Source organism: Gopherus flavomarginatus, chromosome 6 (genome assembly GCF_025201925.1).
Source record: "Gopherus flavomarginatus isolate rGopFla2 chromosome 6, rGopFla2.mat.asm, whole genome shotgun sequence".
In the NCBI taxonomy this organism is placed as follows: Eukaryota; Metazoa; Chordata; order Testudines; family Testudinidae; genus Gopherus; species Gopherus flavomarginatus.
Window position 1 is genome coordinate 126546949 of NC_066622.1, and position 18889 is coordinate 126565837.

Consider the following 18889-nt stretch of genomic DNA (forward strand, 5'->3'; position numbering starts at 1 on the left):
TCCCAGGATCTCTCATTAGCTGCTGAGTTAGGGGCCAGATGAGAGCAGAAACACTGGAAACCTTGCATAGGAATGTAATGCCACTTGTCAGTATGCTTTGAGTAGGAGGAAGGAAGCTGGGGTATGTCACAAAGTCTTAGCAAGTGCTAACAGTGCTTCATTTATAGGGAGAGCAACTCTCCTAAGGGCCGAGCACTGAAGAAAGTTCACCAACTTGTGGTATTTTCACACACAAACTCAACCTGAATACCCAAGGCTGAGGACATTCATTGCAGGAGATCCTAGTGTAACTTAAAACCCTCAGCCACTGGAGAGGAAGATTCCTGTACTGCAGAGACAGCTGGTGTTAAGGAAGATGAAAGAAGCAGTACCACCGGCAGCAGCACAAGTCCTTGTATAAGCAACCCAGGCTGAACCTTCTCTCAGACTCCATCTGAGTCTGCAAAATAGATGGCTGGAGAGGGGATACCAAGGGTTGGCTGTGAAACTATGCCCTGGAGCGGGACTTTACAGACTGAGGAACGTCCCATGGATTCCAGCAAGGTCACTGAAGATAGGGATATAGCATTAGTGGCCAGCAGGCAGTGGGCCAAGAGCCCGTCTCTATTGTGGGAGTGGTGCCAATCTCAGTACCGACTGTGATTCACTGGAGGTCTGAACAAGCTATGAGAACATGTCTCAAAAACAAGGGAGGGAGCAGGACGTCCCTAAGCTCGAGCCCAACAATCCCCCGCCAAGTTATTGAAGGCAAAGGGGGAACCACCCCAGGTGGAGCTAGCAAACGTCCAGCCTTGTCTGAAGCCCAATAACACTGGCTGCATCAGTACAAAGGTAGATAGAGAAGTTGTCATAAACAGATAAGAGTTAATAGAACAGAAGTACTTCATCACTCTTTTGCCTGTAAAGGGTTAACAAGTTGAGTGAGCCTGGCTGTCACCTGACCAGAGGACCAATCGGGGGACAGGATACTTTCAAATCTTGAGGAAGGGAAGTTTGTGTGTGCGCTGTTAGTGTTTGGTTGTTGTTCACTCTGGGGGCTCAGAGGGACCAGATGTGCAACCAGGTTTCTCTCCAATCTCTCCGATACAGGCTCTAAGTTCAAAATAGTGAGTAGTAGGTAGATAAAGCGAGTTAGGCTTATGGTTGTTTTCTTTATTTGCAAATGTGTATTTGACTGGGAGGAGTTAAAATGTGTATTTGGCTAAAAGGAGTTCAAATTGGTATTTGCTGAAAAGATTTTAATTTGTACTTGTATACTTAGGCTGGGAGGGTGTTCCCAGTGTCTATAGCTGAAAGACCCTGTACCTATTCCGTCTTAAATTTACAAAGATAATTTTTACTGTTTTTCCTTCTTTAATTAAAAGCTTTTCTTGTTTAAGAACCTGTTTGTTTTTTTTTATTCTGGTGTGAGACCCCAGGGGACGGGGTCTGGATTCACCACGGAATTGGTGGGAAGAAAGGAGGGAAGGGGGAGAGAGAGGCTAATTCCTCTTGTTTTAGAATTACTGTCTCTCTCAGGGAAAATCTGGTAGGGGAAGAGAGAAGGAGGGGGGAAGGTGGATTTTCCTCTCTGTTTTAAGATTCAAGGAGTTTGAATCACAGTGATCTTCCAGGGTAACCCAGGGAGGGGAAGCTGGGAGAGGCAACGGTGAGGGAAAGGGTTTACTTTCCTTGTGTTAAGATCCAGAGGGTCTGGGTCTTGGGGGTCCCCGGGCAAGGTCTTGGGGTGACCAGAGTGTACCAGGCACTGGAATTCCTGGTTGGTGGCAGCGCTACAATTACTAAGCTGGTAATTGAGCTTTGAGGAATTCAAGCTAGTACCTCATCTTTTGGATGCTAAGGTTCAGAGTGGGGAATTATACCATGACATGGTGACAGCGGTGGGATAGATAGATAAGATAGAATCCAAAAGCCAGTGAGGTTTTTATTTCTCTCCCTGCTAGCTATCTGCACGCAGGCTGAGAGGTTTGGGTTTAGGAGCAAAAGCCAGTAGGATTTTTTCTCTCTCTCCTTCCCTGCTAGCTGTGTATAAAGCAGGCTAGAGGAAATTGTTTTTAAAAGCAAAGGTCTGCAAGTTTTTTTGGTCTCTCCCTTCTGAGTACTCTGAAGGCAAAGGCATTAGGGTTTAACATGGATCTTTGTTAAACAAAGGGACTCCAGTTGTGAGTCACCATACACCAGCAAAACACATTTGCAAATGAATGGGTTTTTTTTCTTTCTAACTGTCGGGAAAAGCTAGGTAGAAGGAGTTAAAAGGAAGACTCTGTTGCTAAGCAACCCGAAGAAGGCAACAGAGAAGCAGCATTTCAGACAGTAAACAGCAGAGGGCGCCCCAACACAAGAAAGCAGAAACCATGACTACCAAGGACACCCTGAAACAGGAACAAGCGAGACTGGAGGCAGTGGAACAAATCAAAGATGCAGACCACAAGCGAGACATGGAAAAGAAACTACAATAACTAGAAATAAAACAAAAAGAGATGGAGCTGAGAGAAAGAGAAAGAGAGGCTGCTCACAGGAGAGAGCTGCAGATAAAAGAAAGAGAGAGGGAAGAGAGGGAAAAAGAGAGAAAGCATGAACTGGAATTAGCGCAGGCTAAGCAGAATAACACAGCCAACCCTAACATCCCTTCACCAGTTGTTGTTCCACATCCCAGGAAATTTCCCACCTACAAGGCAGGTGATGACACTGAGGCCTTCCTAGAAAATTTTGAAAGGACCTGCCATGGGTACAGCATCTCTGAAGACCAGTACGTGATAGAGCTGAGGCCACTGCTCAGTGGACCCCTAGCAGAGGTGGCGGCTGAAATGCCTAAGGAGAACATGAACGATTACAAACTTTTTCAAACCAAGGCCAGAATCAGAATGGGGCTAACACTGAGCATGCCTGTCGGAGGTTCAGAGCCCTAAGGTGGAAACCAGATGTGTCATTCACCTGACACGCCTACCACATTGGAAAGAATTATAATGCCTGGATATCAGGAGCCAATGTTAAATCTCTGGACGACATGCACCTCCTAATACAATTGGAGCAGTGCTTAGAGGGTGTTCCTGAAGAAACAGAAAGGTACATCCTAGATGGGAAGCCCAAAACTGTAACTGAGGCGGGGGAGATTGGAGCCAGATGGGTGGAAGTGGCAGAAAAGAAAAGAGCTACTATCAAGGGGAGAGAATATCACAGGGGTCACACCGACAATAAACCCTATAACCGAGGGCAACCCAAGACCTCACCTACAACCCAAGGAAAGCCGCTGAAGCCCTATTCTCCCACCTCACCAATCTCCAGTAACCCACTTCGGCCCAGTGACCAGTCAGCTGGGCGATGCTTCAAGTGTAATGAACTGGGACATATAAAGGCCAACTGCCCCAAGAACCCCAACCGAGTGCAGTTCATTATATCTCCATCACTCCAAAGATCCCCAGGCCCAGATGCCTCTCAAATACCCCCGGAGCGAAGAGAAATTTTGAGAGTGGGCGGAAAGAAGGTTATCGCATGGAGAGAGATGGGGGCACAAGTGTCAGCTATCCACCAATCCTTGGTAGACCCCAAATTCATAAACCCAAAGGCCCAAGTGATAATTTACCCCTTCATGTCACAAGCAGTAAACTTGCCTACAGCTAAACTGCCTGTCCAGTACAAAGGCTGGTCAGGAATGTGGACTTTTGCAGTCTATAACAATTATCACATCCCCATGCTACTGCGGGAAGACTTGGCCAACCAGGTAAAGTGGGCCAAGAGGGTGGGAATGGTTACACGCAGCCAAGCCAGGCAAGCTTTCAGACCCATCCCTGTTCCTGAGCCGTCCACAGGGGCCCTGTCTGTGTTAGCAGAGACCCAGACAGAGGTAGTGGCCCTGGATTCCCTGCCAACGACTGCAACAGCCACAGTACTTCCAGTCCCAGACCAGGACCTGGAAACGCAACCAGCACCAGAACCACTGCCAGCACTGACGCCAGCGCTTGCAAACGCATCTTCAACCCCAATGCCAGAGGGCGCCAGCAAGCCTGAACTGGCAGAAGCAGCAGACAACCATTCCCAGGAGGCTCAGCCAGAGCCTGATATACCACCTGGTGCACCAGTGGAGAGCGGTTCACCAGCCACAAAAACAAACCCAGCACCTACATCACTTCCCGAGGGACCAAGCCCAAGTCCACAGTCTAAGGGAGAACTGGTGTCTCCAGCCTCCAGGAAACAGTTCCAGACTGAGCAGGAAGCAGATGACAGCCTTCAAGAAAGCTTGGGTGGCGGCACGGAGCACCCCACCGCCTCTCAGCTCTTCTAACTGATCCCGGTTTGTTATAGAACAAGGGCTTTTATATAAGGAGACTCTTTCTGGTGGACACCGGGAAGACTGGCATCCACAAAAACAGTTGGTGGTTCCAACTAGGTACCAGGGGAAGCTCTTAAGCTTAGCCCATGATCATCCCAGTGGCCATGCTGGGTTGAACAGAACCAAAGACAGGTTGGGGAAGTCCTTCCACTGGGAGGGGATGGGCAAGGATGTTGCCAAGTATGTCCGGTCTTGTGAGGTATGCCAAAGAGTGGGAAAGCCCCAAGATGAGGTCAAGGCCCCTCTCCAACCACTCCCCATAATTGAGGTCCCATTTCAGCTAGTAGCTGTGGATATTCTGGGTCCTTTCCCAAAAAAGACACCCAGAGGAAAGCAGTACATACTGACTTTCGTGAACTTTGCTACCCGATGGCCAGAAACAGTAGCTCTAGGCAACACCAGGGCTAAAACTGTGTGCCAGGCCCTAACAAACATTTTTGCCAGGGTAGGTTGGCCCTCCGACATCCTTACGGATTCAGGGACTAATTGCCTGGCCGGGACCATGAAAGAACTGTGGAAAACTCATGGGGTGAATCACTTGGTTGCCACCCCATACCACCATCAAACCAATGGCCTGGTGGAAAGGTTTAATGGAACTTTGGGGGCCATGATATGTAAATTCATGAATGAACACTCCAATGACTGGGACCTAGTGTTGCAGCAGTTGCTCTTTGCTTGCACGGCTGTACCATATCCCAGTTTAGGGTTCTCATCGTTTGAGCTTGTATATGGCCACGAGGTTAAAGGGCCATTACAACTGGTGAAGCAGCAATGGGAGGGGTTTACACCCTCTCCAGGAACTAACATTTTGGACTTCGTAAGCAACCTACAAAACACCCTCCGACTCTCTTTAGCCCTCGCTAAAGAAAACCTAAAGGATGCTCAAAAAGAGCAAAAGGCCTGGTATGATAGACATACCAGGGAGCGTTCCTTCAAGGTAGGAGAGCAGGTTATGGTCTTGAAGGCGCAACAGGCCCATAAAATAGAAGCATCATGGGAAGGGCCATTCACGGTCCAAGAGCGCCTGGGAGCTGTTAACTACTTCATAGCATTTCCCAATTCCTCCCTAAAGCCAAGAGTGTACCACGTTAATTCTCTCAAGCCCTTTTATTCCAGAGACTTACAGGTTTGTCAGTTTCCAGCCCAGGGAGGAGATGACACTGAGTGGCCTGACAGTGTCTACTATGAAGGAAAAAGTGACAGTGGCGTGGAAGAGGTGAACCTCTCCACAACCCAGAATGTCTGCAGCGGCAACAAATCAAGGAGTTAATGCATTCTCCCGTGAAAGTTTCTCAAAATCAACTGGTTAAAAATTGTCCTTACAATGTGAAGAATCTTGTAGTTGTACATAATTAGTAGCATATGTAAGGGTGCATGTGTTTATTTATCTGTTTATTCTAGAGTTCTAGGGAGAAATCACTGCCAGTGGGGTTCCACACTGTCAGCGATTTGGGGGACGTGTCATAAACAGATAAGTAAGAGTTAATAGAACAGAAGTACTTCATCACTCTTTTGCCTGTAAAGGGTTAACAAGTTGAGTGAGCCTGGCTGTCACCTGACCAGAGGACCAATCAGGGGACAGGATACTTTCAAATCTTGAGGGAGGGAAGTTTTTGTGTGTGCTGTTAGTGTTTGGTTGTTGTTCACTCTGGGGGCTCAGAGGGACCAGATGTGCAACCAGGTTTCTCTCCAATCTCTCTGATACAGGCTCTTATAAGTTCAAAACAGTGAGTACTAGGTAGATAAAGCGAGTTAGGCTTATGGTTGTTTTCTTTATTTGCAAATGTGTATTTGACTGGGAGGAGTTAAAATGTGTATTTGGCTAAAAGGAGTTCAAATTGGTATTTGCTGAAAAGATTTTAATTTGTACTTGTATACTTAGGCTGGGAGGGTATTCCCAGTGTCTATAGCTGAAAGACCCTGTACCTATTCCGTCTTAAATTTACAAAGATAATTTTTACTGTTTTTCCTTCTTTAATTAAAAGCTTTTCTTGTTTAAGAACCTGATTTTTTTTTTTATTCTGGTGTGAGACCCCAGGGGACGGGGTCTGGATTCACCAGGGAATTGGTGGGAAGAAAGGAGGGAAGGGCGAGAGAGAGGCTAATTTCTCTCTGTGTTAGAATTACTGTCTCCCTCAGGGAAAATCTGGTAGGAGAAGAGAGAAGGAGGGGGGAAGGTGCATTTTCCCTCTGTTTTAAGATTCAAGGAGTTTGAATCACAGTAATCTTCCAGGGTAACCCAGGGAGGGGAAGCTGGGAGAGGCAACGGTGAGGGAAAGGGTTTACTTTCCTTGTGTTAAGATCCATAGGGTCTGGGTCTTGGGGGTTCCCGGGCAAGGTCTTGGGGGGACCAAAGTGTACCAGGCACTGGAATTCCTGGTTGGTGGCAGTACTACAAGTACTAAGATGGTAATTGAGCTTAGAGGAATTCAAGCTGGTACCCCATCTTTTGGACGGTAAGGTTCAGAGTGGGGAATTATACCATGACAGAAGTCAATGTCTTAACGACTGGCAGAGGCATCACACTCCTATGTAGTACCGAAACAGAAGGTGGCACCAAAACCAGGGCTGGTACCCATTCTGTAGATGTAGTCTCTATTGCAGTCATCTGTGGTACAGAAGTTAGTGACTGTGCCAATGGGCTCCTCATTATTGAGGCCGACTTCAATTTCCCACTCTGTCTCTTAGGCAGTGCCCAAGATGGTGCTGACAACTGAGACAAGTTTGCAATCCAGGACTGCAGATAAGTCCCAGAAGCAGAATACTCCTGAATAACTGGGGGACAAAATGGGTGACATAATATGTTTTATTCGACCAACTTCTGTTGGTGATAGAGAGAAGCTTTTGAGCTTACACAGAACTTGGTCCAATAAAAGATATTACCACATCCATCTTGTCTCACTAATATCCTCGGACCAACTTGGCTAGAACAATACTGCATACATCCTGAATTACTGGAGAGTCAGAAACAGAGAGGCAAAGCACTGACACTGCATGGTACACTAATGGTGTGGAAACAGCCGATACCAATGTCATTGGTACCAGACTCAGTGGGCATCTGACATACAGTATCGGAGTCAACGGGAGAGCGTCCATCTGACAGTGCCTCGGTACCAGAGAGTTGGTAGATGATCAAGGTCCATCCTGTATACTGTAAAAATCATGGTGCCGGTCTGCATCTCTCCTTAAAAAGGAGTGGCTGCAATCCGTTTTGAAGACCTTTTTCTCTGAGAACCCTAGGAAGGAGAATGATCTCTCTTCTGCCTGAGGGAGGCATCGGAGCCTGGCCAAGAGGCCACGGGCTTGCTAGAGTTCCTAAGTTGTCTGAGGGGCCAGAGAATATGTGGAGGTCTCAAGCACTGAAGTGGGCCTCCTGGCCTGCTCCATACCATGAAGCCTGAGGCACAAGATCCTTACTACCTGCATTCTTTTCTTGAACAATCTGCAGATAGAGCACCATTTTTAACGTGTCCTTCTCCCAGGCACACCATGCACCGTGTGTGGGGGTTGCTATTGAGAAGAGCCATCCCCCACAATGAACAATGTTTAAATCCTGGTGAGGACATCTCACAAGGATAACTATCCATCCTAACTACTATATCTAAAACTAAGTTGCTGTTAAGCTAATTGCTAACTATATACAACAAAATCCTAGAAAGACTGAGATACAAAACTGTGAGGTAAATACCACACAGAATGCTCTGACTCAAGCCACAGGCTGTAAAAAAGAATTAAGGGGTATTGGGATGGCGCTGGCCCTAAATAGCCAAAGGTGGGACTAAGAGCCACAGGGAGTGAGTGCCGCCCCTATGGGCAATGCTAAGCAAAGTTCTCTGGCTTTGGTACACTGGTGATGTACACGCCTGAATGAAATGCTCATCAGCAACCACCTGAAGAAGAATTTGTGTTTTTCAATAGAATTCATATTCAAAGAATTTTGTTTATTTAATTTGGTTATATTCATAGCAAAACAACCACCTCCAATATGTCTTTTAATATCAGATGAAAATATGTTTGATGTAAAATATAAAATAAAGAGTCTACTGCAGCCATACCCCCAAGGCTGTGATCTCAAAAATATCTTCAGCAAAGCAGACTCTTTCAGTTCATGTAGTGGAGATTATAAAAGAATAGCTCACCCTTATTTATTTGTTTTATTCCCAAAGAGTGTTTGAGAGTCATTGGGTGACTTTTTCTGATCTAGTACCAAACAGATACCTCGCTATGTTAGTGTGGGGGGGGGCTACTTTTGATTCTTTTTGCATCATAGAATTTTTAGAAATAGGTATTACCAAAAAAAAAAACGTTACTGTATAATTTTCTCCCTACTGCAAGATGACTTTAATGACACAGCAAACATTAAGGTATTTGTGGTACTGAAATAATTCAAGTCTTTTATAAATACTTCAGTTTAGCTTTTACTTTCAGAACAATAACCTGGTTTATTAGCTCCAGCTGGTTCAATATTTACTCATTTTAAAAAAATGTTTTACAGGCTTGGGCACTTTAAATTACAAGATGACAACAGGCGTCCCCCCTAAATTTATCAGTTTCTTACTGAAAGCTGGACAAGAAAGATATGCACAAGGTCATAATGCAAAGGATATTGTATATGGAAAAGCCCTTGGAAAGTACCTTTTTTTGTTTAATGAAATCATACTAAAGATACTATGTAGCACAGATGAACTAAGTGAAAGCCTTATTTCATGCATATTTAGTAAAACATCATACAGCTTTACACCACTGAACAATAATGTTTTACAGTCTGTTGTGAGAAAATGTATGGACTTGGAAAATATACTGGATTTGGAACTGGAAGCAAGCACAGAACTCATACTTTCTTTTTCCGTTTTCACTTTTTTAAATAAAGAACTAGCCCTAATACAAAGCTACTGAACTGATCCTCCCAGCTCCACCAGAGTCCAACTGCCTATATTACATACACCTTATTACGGTATATAATACACAAAATCCCTCAATCCCCAAAGCAGCTTTACAAGCAGAAAACCCCACAGATTTCTCTTTTGAAAAACAAGATATAGAAAACCAATACCGTTAGTGCCTCAGTTCTGGTTTGGTCAATTTTCTTCCAACTTGTAACAATTTTATGACCTTTTAAATAATAGACAACTCTTCAGATTTACCACTAAAATTTATTGACCTGTTAAACTCAGTATGCACAGCTTCCGACTTTGCATTGCCAGTATCAATGAGTTCACATTAGTTTCAGACTTGAATTTAGCTTGACAGCAGTTTATGGAATGCTGAAACGCCAGTGAGAACTGGCATAACCTATCAGAGTATCTACCAATACAATCATGTTGGTAAGTTACTTGAGGAGAATTAAAAGGAGGCTACATTTTTTATTTGTTGGTTGAATGTCATGACATGACAACTACAAGTGATCTAATAGTTGCTTCTGTCCATTGTAGTCTCAATATATATTGCTGTCGACAGGAAGTGCCGAGACTCAAGTACAGAGTAAGGGCATAACACTCAGCTAAATGTAAAGGTAATTAAAGGGCATAGCACTCTCATGTAAAGGTAATTAAATGCTACAAGTCACCAGAAAACAAACAACAATACAGTATACAATAGCTAGTACCAACTGAAGAGAGAGAAAACAGTGAAAGTCATTTTCTTTTCTCTTTATAAAAAGAGAAACTCCCTATTTCAAGGTTAGTAAAACATATACATCATCATGTTGTATTAATTTTTAAAGAGCTGATGTACACAAAAACCATTATGATAGACACTCTCTTGATCTAATAAATTATCTTACTGATCAAGGAAAGCACTGGGATGGACTATCCCCCTGTTAAGTAATGGCCTGTGCAAATTAGGTTTATGGCGTTATGTACAGACACATAGTCCCACTTCATAGCAGATGTAGGAGAATTTCAACTTACATTACCTTTATTTACCGTGATGTTATCATTCATTTCCATACTTCAGTGTGTTCAATTGAAAACTGTTCTGGAGGAGTCTCCCTGCCATGTATTTACTATATCCCGAGGCAAGATTCCCATGCACACACTTTGTAAAATCTCTCATTTATATAACAGCAACCCGGGAGGTAGAGATACATATCTTTTGCTTTGAACTCTGTGAACCTTGTATCTTTCTAATGAAATAAGATGTTGGCAGCATTCTACTTATTAATTCTACTGAATATAGGACATCGACAATGTCATTTATTCACAAAGTTTACACATATACACACACAGTTTTCTTATGCTTGAAAACAATCAGATTATATATTTTGATTCTGTTAATTTAGAAATATCCACAAACCAATAATTTAATTAATAAACTCTACTCATACCATAGTAAAATCGCTGAAACACCTACATTTAATCAGTCAACCAAAATTTCTGCTAATTGTTTCAGTCGAGCATGAAATTTGTTGGCAATTCTGTTCAATCCAAATCCTATATTTCCAGCCAAGCAATTTTTGTAGCAATTATATAGTATGCGTGCAAAATAAACTTTGTGAGGCAGCAGGATATCTTATGATAAACGATCCGAACAGAACTAGCCATTTAGAACCGAAAGGGAATTCACAGATCTTATAAACGATATCGTTAACATGAAGCAGCTTTATGCTGCTATTAATATTAAAATATTAAGGCTGGATTCTCATTTACACCAGCCTATTGCACCCTCTTTTCAGGCATCTCTACACTGTCACAGGGGTGTAAAGTCACTCTAGGGTAAATGAATAATCAGCTCTCTGAGTTTCAAAAATGTGTTTTCTGGAGTCTTAGAAATTGGATAAATAATATAACTTTATAGATTACAAAACTGTACGTTCATTTTCCAAAGTTAGGTGCATGAACTTTACCAAAACATGTACCAGTTTTCAGACAAGCAGGTTTTTAACAAAAATCAAAATCACCATGATATTGTCCTATTTACAAGGTGACGCAGGGTGAAAAGGGTGAATTAGGCAACTTTTTCCAGGCAGACATTGACTATTAATAGAGTTCTCATATGCCAAAAAATGGAAATAACATTTTAAAATTTGAAATATTGTTGGCCTGATTCCATGCTAAAGGCTTCACTTTTTCCACTTTGTGTTTAACAGAAGTGGTACATAGGATACGAGGCATCATAACTCTGTGACCAGCATGCACGGTATTTAGATTAATTCTGTGCTTTGAGTAATAGACTCATCACTTCCATATCCATCTAGATATAAATCTAAAGAAAGCAGCAAAACATTTATGCCAATTTAAGGTCATTAGGTCTTAGCAGCGTTATATTACTCTACTTTTAGACACAACAAATCCTGCATCTTGGCAAGGGGTTAGACTAAATGACCCTTGCAGTCCCTTCTAACCCTATGGCTCTATGGTTCTATAATTGTACATGACCACGGTACCTGGAAATAAATACAGTGTGAAACCTATTAAATTTAATTTTAAGACAAATACTCGTTATGCTTTTTCTCTTGTATGAGGGAGGAGTTATTAGAGGGATTAAATTGTTCTCTTCCTAGATGAGTACTCCACTACAATAAAAGAATGGTCATATATATTTATTTTTCATATAGCATCCTTCTTAGACCATATGACAAAAGGCTATTCAGAGAGTATCAGTCATTAGCTAGAGCGAAAAGAAATGTTTTAAAGCAAGATTTAAAATAAAGTGATTCAGTAGTCTGGGAGACAAAAAGTTTTCCACATAAATGAGGCAGCACAATTGAAACGGTGACTTCTAGCCATGCAGAGTTACAGGAAAAAGAAAGAGAAAACAAAGACTGGATGAACAGAGTGAGTGGGCAGGGGAGTAGGCACAGCATGTTAGAGGTCAAAGTGTACAACAAATCAGTGTAAGTGCTGTAAAGCAGAAAGGCAATTTTGAATTGGATTTGGATATGGTAGAAAGCCAGAGAAAGTGACAGATAATAAGCTGATATAGTTTCCTTTTTCTTGTAGCAGGAGTGTCATCCGACCACATTATTCAGAAGTTTAGAGTGCATGGATTTAGAAAGACTACAAAATACGGTAGTACAATAGTCAAGACAAGGAATAATTAAGGCATGAATAAGGATTTTAGAAGAAAAAAGATCAGGGTTAAGAGTACTTACATCATGGTCCAGAGAGGACATTAAGCTGATTTAGTCAAAGGTGGTGTCAGAGGTAAAAACAAATTTCAAGGACAAAGATAACTCTACAGTTTCTGACCATGCAAGAAAAGTGTGGGTATGAGACAAGGCAAATGATAGGAGAAGTGGTGCCTTTGGATAAAGAGGGAATTTGAAATATTCAATAGTAGAAAAATATGGTGTAGCCAGCACTATCAAGAGAGAAAAAGAACGAGGGGAAATGGAAAATTCAGAAAGTGCACAGAAAGGAGAATTAGAAGTCATTTACATATAAATTGTCCAAGGTAGAAACTAGCTATGAATCATCCTAGAAGAAGAAAAGCAAAAGGCCCGATTCTCAATTACATTAAGGCCGTTTTACCCAAATCTGGCAGGGTAAAGCGACCTTAAAATGAGAGCAAACAATATTTACTTACGGCCACTCTACACTGCCAAAGCAGTGTAATGTCGTGTAAGCACAGAAGACAACAAGGACCATGATGTTCAATGACAGAGCAATGGGGCAATCCAAAGTGGAGGGAGACAAGAAATATTCTTCCCCCAGGAATGAAAGTGGACTGATTAGAGAAACAGGATTCAAACTCTGAGGATAGAGTTTTAGAAACACCAGCTACTTCATCACAATAAAGTGTAATGCTGATAAAGCATGCTACCAGCTTAATTTTGTACAAAATAATCAAGTGTGCTTAGGTTGTGCTTTTTAAAATTGCTCATTAAATTATTTAAATTAAACAAGAAACTAAACCCAGTTTAACTGGATTTGTTTGCAAAGCAAGTTAAAAAAAAACCTGACACTTTATTGGCAGGGGAAAACAATAAATAGCCTATTAGAATAAACTTCAATGATCAAAAATCACAAAGCCCAACTACAGGATCTTTTTGTACTTTAGCAAATTATCCTTATTTCTTAATAACCATTTATGGCAAAATGACAGTCACTGGACTGGAAGCAAGGATTCTAACTTTCCCATTGAACTAAACGGGAAACAACATTTTGATCTTTGCCTTAGACCTACAATGACTCCTTGAAATTAAAAACCATTCAATGTACTGTAAATGCTTCTAACTGCTGAATAAAGGAAATAAGACTATATGTTCTTTTAATTCTATAATTCTCAAGCCCTCCCTTAACTTGACAGAAGTAATTAAAAGCATACATGGAAATCAGAAGTGCCTAGGAGGAGTTCAGTTAGTTACTAAGGGTGGGATCTACAAAGGGACTTCAGCATTGCAACGCTGAGCACAACAGGGCCTAGAAAAATGAGTATTGTTCCTGCGATACACAAAGCTGAGTTAGGCACCTAGGCTCCCTATATAATGAATGCGGGGATATCAGCACCTAGGAATGCGACCCATGAAAGCCAGCACTCTAGGAGGGAAGCTGCCTAAGCTAGCCAGTGGGAGATGCCAGCCAGAAGAATGTGTGCTAAGCCCACCCCTCTCATGGAGATAGGTACCTACGTCCAGGCTGCAGGAATATGCCTAGCTCCACTTAGCAACCCATGTATGGAACCCAGCCACCTGAAGTCAGATGGCTTAGGTGCCTAAGCTGCTTCTTTTGGGAATGAGTTAGGCATCTGCCTCACTCTATGCAGCAGAAGCCACGGTCCCAGCAGTTAGAGCACTTGCCTGTGATGTGGGAGACCTAGGTTCAATTCCTTCCCCTCTTTGCCAGAGGGGGAGAAAACATTTGAATAGGTGTCTCCCACTTCTCAGGAGAGTGCTCTAACCAAGGAGCTATGGCATATTCTGATGTGGGGCTCGCTTGATCTCCCCCGTTGAAGCTGTTCCATTGGGGATAAATAATGAAAGAATGATTGGAGCATGAGGTCTGGACTCAGAGCCTCCCAGGCAGTGCCCTAATCACTGGACTACACAATCATTCTCTCTCTCACTGTTCTAACAACTGTTTAATTATTTATCCAAAGCCGAACACTCATTGGAAGCACCACCACTGCCTGCTTTGGATGGATTTTGAATGGGACCCAATCCAGTAGGCAACCTCTGAGCATGCCTGCCAGATTGGGCCCCACATGTGACTTAGGCGGCCAAATGTTTTCCCCCAGTTTGTGAACCACTCTGGGGTTTAGGCAAGAGATAGGCATCCAGATGCCTAAAGAGAGGCAGCAGTGCACATGCTAAAAGGCTGAAACTTAGATGCCTAGGGAACTTTTACTTTGAAAACTTTGGTGCTGAGTGAAGTTAGGTTCCTTCAGGGTTTGGTGGATTGCAGTGGAGCCAAAACTGTGACTTATGTGCCTAAACCTGAGACTTAGGCACCTAAGTACATTTCTGGATCTGGGCCTAAGTGGCTACTGGAAATTCAATAAGTCTATTGGATGTGACTAAGAAGACTACCACACATTTATATACCACAATATTAAATAAGGAGCATTGATTTGGCAAAAACTATGTCCAGTTTATGAAGTGCAGAAACCAGATGTATATTTTTATTATAATGGGGCCAAATCCTTACTCAGCTCTTACTCAAGCAATGATTCTTTTTCCTTTGGCCTACGGTGGTACGGCAGTTTAGGGACCAATTAATTATTATTGTATACAGTTTGTTTATAATAGTGCTCACTGTGTGCTAAGTGCCTCCAGGCAGACATGAAGCTCACAATCTAAGGACAGAGCTTAGGGGGAATGGGAAACAAAATGTATTTTTTCTTTTTTTTTTTTTAAACAATGTACATGGCAACTAGAATCACTGTAAGCAGCATGGTGGAAGTGGGCTCTCAAAATGGACTTGTACATGGAAGGAGCAGAGGCCTGACAAATGAGCTCAGAATAATGGTTTAGCGATTGTGATGGAAGTAAAAGGATGGATCTTGGATCGAGTGAGGAGCAAGAAGCAACAGGATTTGGAAATGGCCTGGATGTGTGGAGTAAAGAAGTTATAGGAGTCAAAAATAACCCTCAGATTGTGGACTTGAGTGATAGGAAGGATGCTATTGCTGTTAACATTGACAGTTAAGGGGAATGGGAAGGAAGATAAGTAGTTTGGTTTGGGCTATGTTAAGTTTAAGGGGATGATGAGACATCCAAGCGGAAATGCCAAAAAGACAGGCCAAGATGACAGATTGGATGAAAGGCAATATATCAGTGTTGTAGAGGTAGATTTCTGAATCATCAGCAGTTGAAGGTACATGAACAGATGAGACAACCTAGAGATAGGGTGTAAAACAGACAGAGCAGTGGACAATGATAAGGCCCTGGAAAACCCCATAAGCTGTGAGAGACAGAAGGAAGAAGATGCTGAGTAAATGGACATAGAGGATGATGGACAGTATCAGAAAAGTGCACTGACGATGTTGAGGAGGAGATAATGATAAACAGAGTCAAAAACAGCAGAAAAATTATGAGGATTAAGCATGTCCATCAAACTTGGTTTTTCAATACTTTCTACTCAGCTATTGCAAATGCAGGTGGTTGTAAAAAAGGCACAAGGATGATCAAAGTCCATGGAATTCTATTTTTGCTATTTGAACCAGTTATTTATTTTAAAAACTGAGACTGGCCAAACAGTACCAAAAGTCTCAAATTATAAGATATATTTTTAGCCAATTCTAGATGAATATGACAATTTTGCAAAATAAAACGTTACAATATTTTCAGATACAATTTGCACAATAAGATGGGATCCAATGAAATGTCACTGTATATCACACTGGAAGTACTGTGTATACATGCAGATGTATTGACACTGTATTGGATCATCAATATTAATGCACAGTACTCATGTAAATTCACATCATCATGTAAGCTAGACAATATTAATGAGCAGTATTCTTACTGTGCAATTTGAGTGGGAGACCTGCAGTACTGTATATAATGGTTCCAGTGACATTATATTGTTTCCAAAGGACCAACGGATCAATACAATGTCATTGGAAGCACTAGAGTTATTACAGTGTCAATAAAAGAATAGCCACTGTGTCATTGACTTTATATCTGGTCCAAAGCACCCATGAATCAGATACAATGTCAATGGAAGGTTGGGGCAGGGGTTGCAATGAAAGTATCTCACAGTTATCGACATTATAATGGGAGCTCTTAGTATGTCAATGTAAGTGCCATTACAACATTTTTTGGGGGAAGTTACTGTATATTTTTTCATTTTTACTTTATATACATAAAGTTAAAGAAACACAATGTGCATTAATAGCGTAGCAATATGACAATAAAGTTGGGAATTTAACTTAATCCAACAAAAACGGAACTATGGCTGCTGATCTATTTTTATTGTGCCCTTTTGTGCTTAAGTATTGCAGCGCAGCTATCCACATACTTATCTAAATCCACTTATAACCTAATAGAAAGCTGAGACTCAAGAACAGAGTGGCAGCTGTAACTTTTATTACCTTGCTTTTGGACGTTCAAGATAGACCTGTAATGTAATTTTAATTTATCTCTTTCTCATACAGTAAAATGCACGGGCCAATCAATAAATTGCATCATTTTCATTTAATCTTCAGTATCACATTATTTTAGTACAGACTACAGTGTACTGTAATGCTAGGAAAACTTCAGATAGTCTCTATTCTGTATATGTGTGTGTGTGTGTGTGTGTGCATATACATATCAGACAAAATACAACTCACAGTGAGTACTAAAACAACTACCAAAACATGCTTAGAGTAGGAGAAAAAAAAACCTGAAAAAACTGTAAAAACATAACTGAAGTATCCATTACTTGCTAAATAAAAGATATCATAGAAGAAAACATAGCAAATAGTGTTAGATGTTCACTTCTAAAGTTTTAATTAAATTAGCAGTATGAAAACAATCAAAGTTAGGCATTCCCACCTTCCACCCATTCTTTCCCCACCCCAAAAAAGAACGGAACTAAAATGTTCACAAACAGAATTACACAAACTTCAAAATGTCAATTAACTTGAAACTGCCGCCCAGGGATCTTGAGTCTTAAGTATCAGTAACTGGAAACGTCTTCCATTTCAAGATAAGGGAAAAGTGTCAGGCTGCTGCAGGTGGGGGCACTGAGTGCTGCAATGCTTGGTCACAAAACAGCAAAGCTTCTTGGCAAGGAGAGTGAATTTTTATGCGTTCTATATTCAAAGTACCCAAATAATGTTAGCAAGAATAATTACTATTGCCTCCTATCTAGTAGCAGGAGAGAGCACCTCAATTTGATAAGGCTCAGAATACATGATTTTTTAAAATATCATGATTCTGCTTTTCACATTGTCCACTCCTCCAAGAACCTTAGAGGTCTGACAGACTGTTTTTAATCTTCCATTGAAAGAGGCTATTTAGAAAAGCAAGAGAAGCTTTGAATTTAAGAGGAACTGCCAACAATTCTGGAAAAATTTCAGTTATCTCACCTCATTCCCAAGTTTCACCATAAATAAGAAAGTAATAACCGTTAACATAATATTGTAAATAAATGTAAAGAAATACAGTAAATATAATCTACCAAAAAGGCAGCCTTGATTAAATATTCATTATTATCCTCATGTTATTCTCTCTCTATTTTCAGGTGAAATTTCCAGAATCCATTTCATGCATTATTGCACTATTCCAATATTGCATTGCCTTGCATATTATGATTTCTCTTTCAGTGTTTAGCATTTACAATAAAAGGATGTAATAATATAGCCATTAACCACAAATGAAAACATGTGTCATATATTGTGTCCTTTAAACCTCACAAATAAAACAACAATATTGAAATTCAACTCACAGCATTTTGGGGGTTTTGTTTTTTTACAGTAATCTCTGTTAATTAAGATAGATGTGAACTGTTAACTAGAAGGCACTGTGTACTCTAAGGACTAAATATAAGGTTTGTTTCCTTGTTAATACCTGTATCTTATATTCCTTCGGCACTCATCCGTCAAGAAAGGGCTACCAGGTGAATTGATTGTCACTCTAGCCTAGGCTAATAGATTCTCCAGTGGTTTTTGTTACAACTCATGTCATACTATTAAAACTATGCGCCTTGAAAATGGCATAACATACGTAGCTGAGACTTGTCAGCTCTGGGTAATCAGACTCTGCTTGGTTTCAGAAGCAGATGCAGATGAGACTAGCAATATAAATATGCAAATCACAATGGTCCCTTGTCAGCACCACTGTTCCTACCTCTAATGGCCCTCGTAGAAAGTCTGTTTGCTCAGCTCCTACTTCCAGTGCTACATCGACAGAAGCAAAGGGACGGCTGGCCATCTGCTGTCGCTCCCGCATAAGTTGCTGATGGGGGAAAAATGATGTTTTAACAAAGCATTTTAAAAAATAATGTAAAAGTATTCATCTGTTTTACTTTACATCCAATTACAATGTAACAATATAGATAGCATGCACGTAGCCATGTCTAGAATGCTAAAGATAGACATTTTACATTATCACCACACAATATTTATTTGAGGGCTGAAACGAAAAGGCATTTGTTGTCTACAAATGGTCTTTCCCCCTCAAGTCAACTGAAA

The 18889-nt window shown here is 41.4% G+C and overlaps 1 protein-coding gene across 3 annotated transcripts in view; it reads right to left on the reverse strand.

Moving 5' to 3' along the window:
- ATRNL1 (attractin like 1) overlaps positions 1-18889 on the reverse strand; it is a 1010697-nt gene that overhangs the window by 189794 nt on the left and 802014 nt on the right. For all 3 annotated transcript variants that reach the window (XM_050958929.1, XM_050958927.1, XM_050958928.1), the window contains one exon: positions 18546-18653. In XM_050958929.1, the coding sequence (XP_050814886.1) occupies positions 18546-18653 (108 nt within the window). The remainder of the gene's footprint in view (positions 1-18545; positions 18654-18889) is intronic.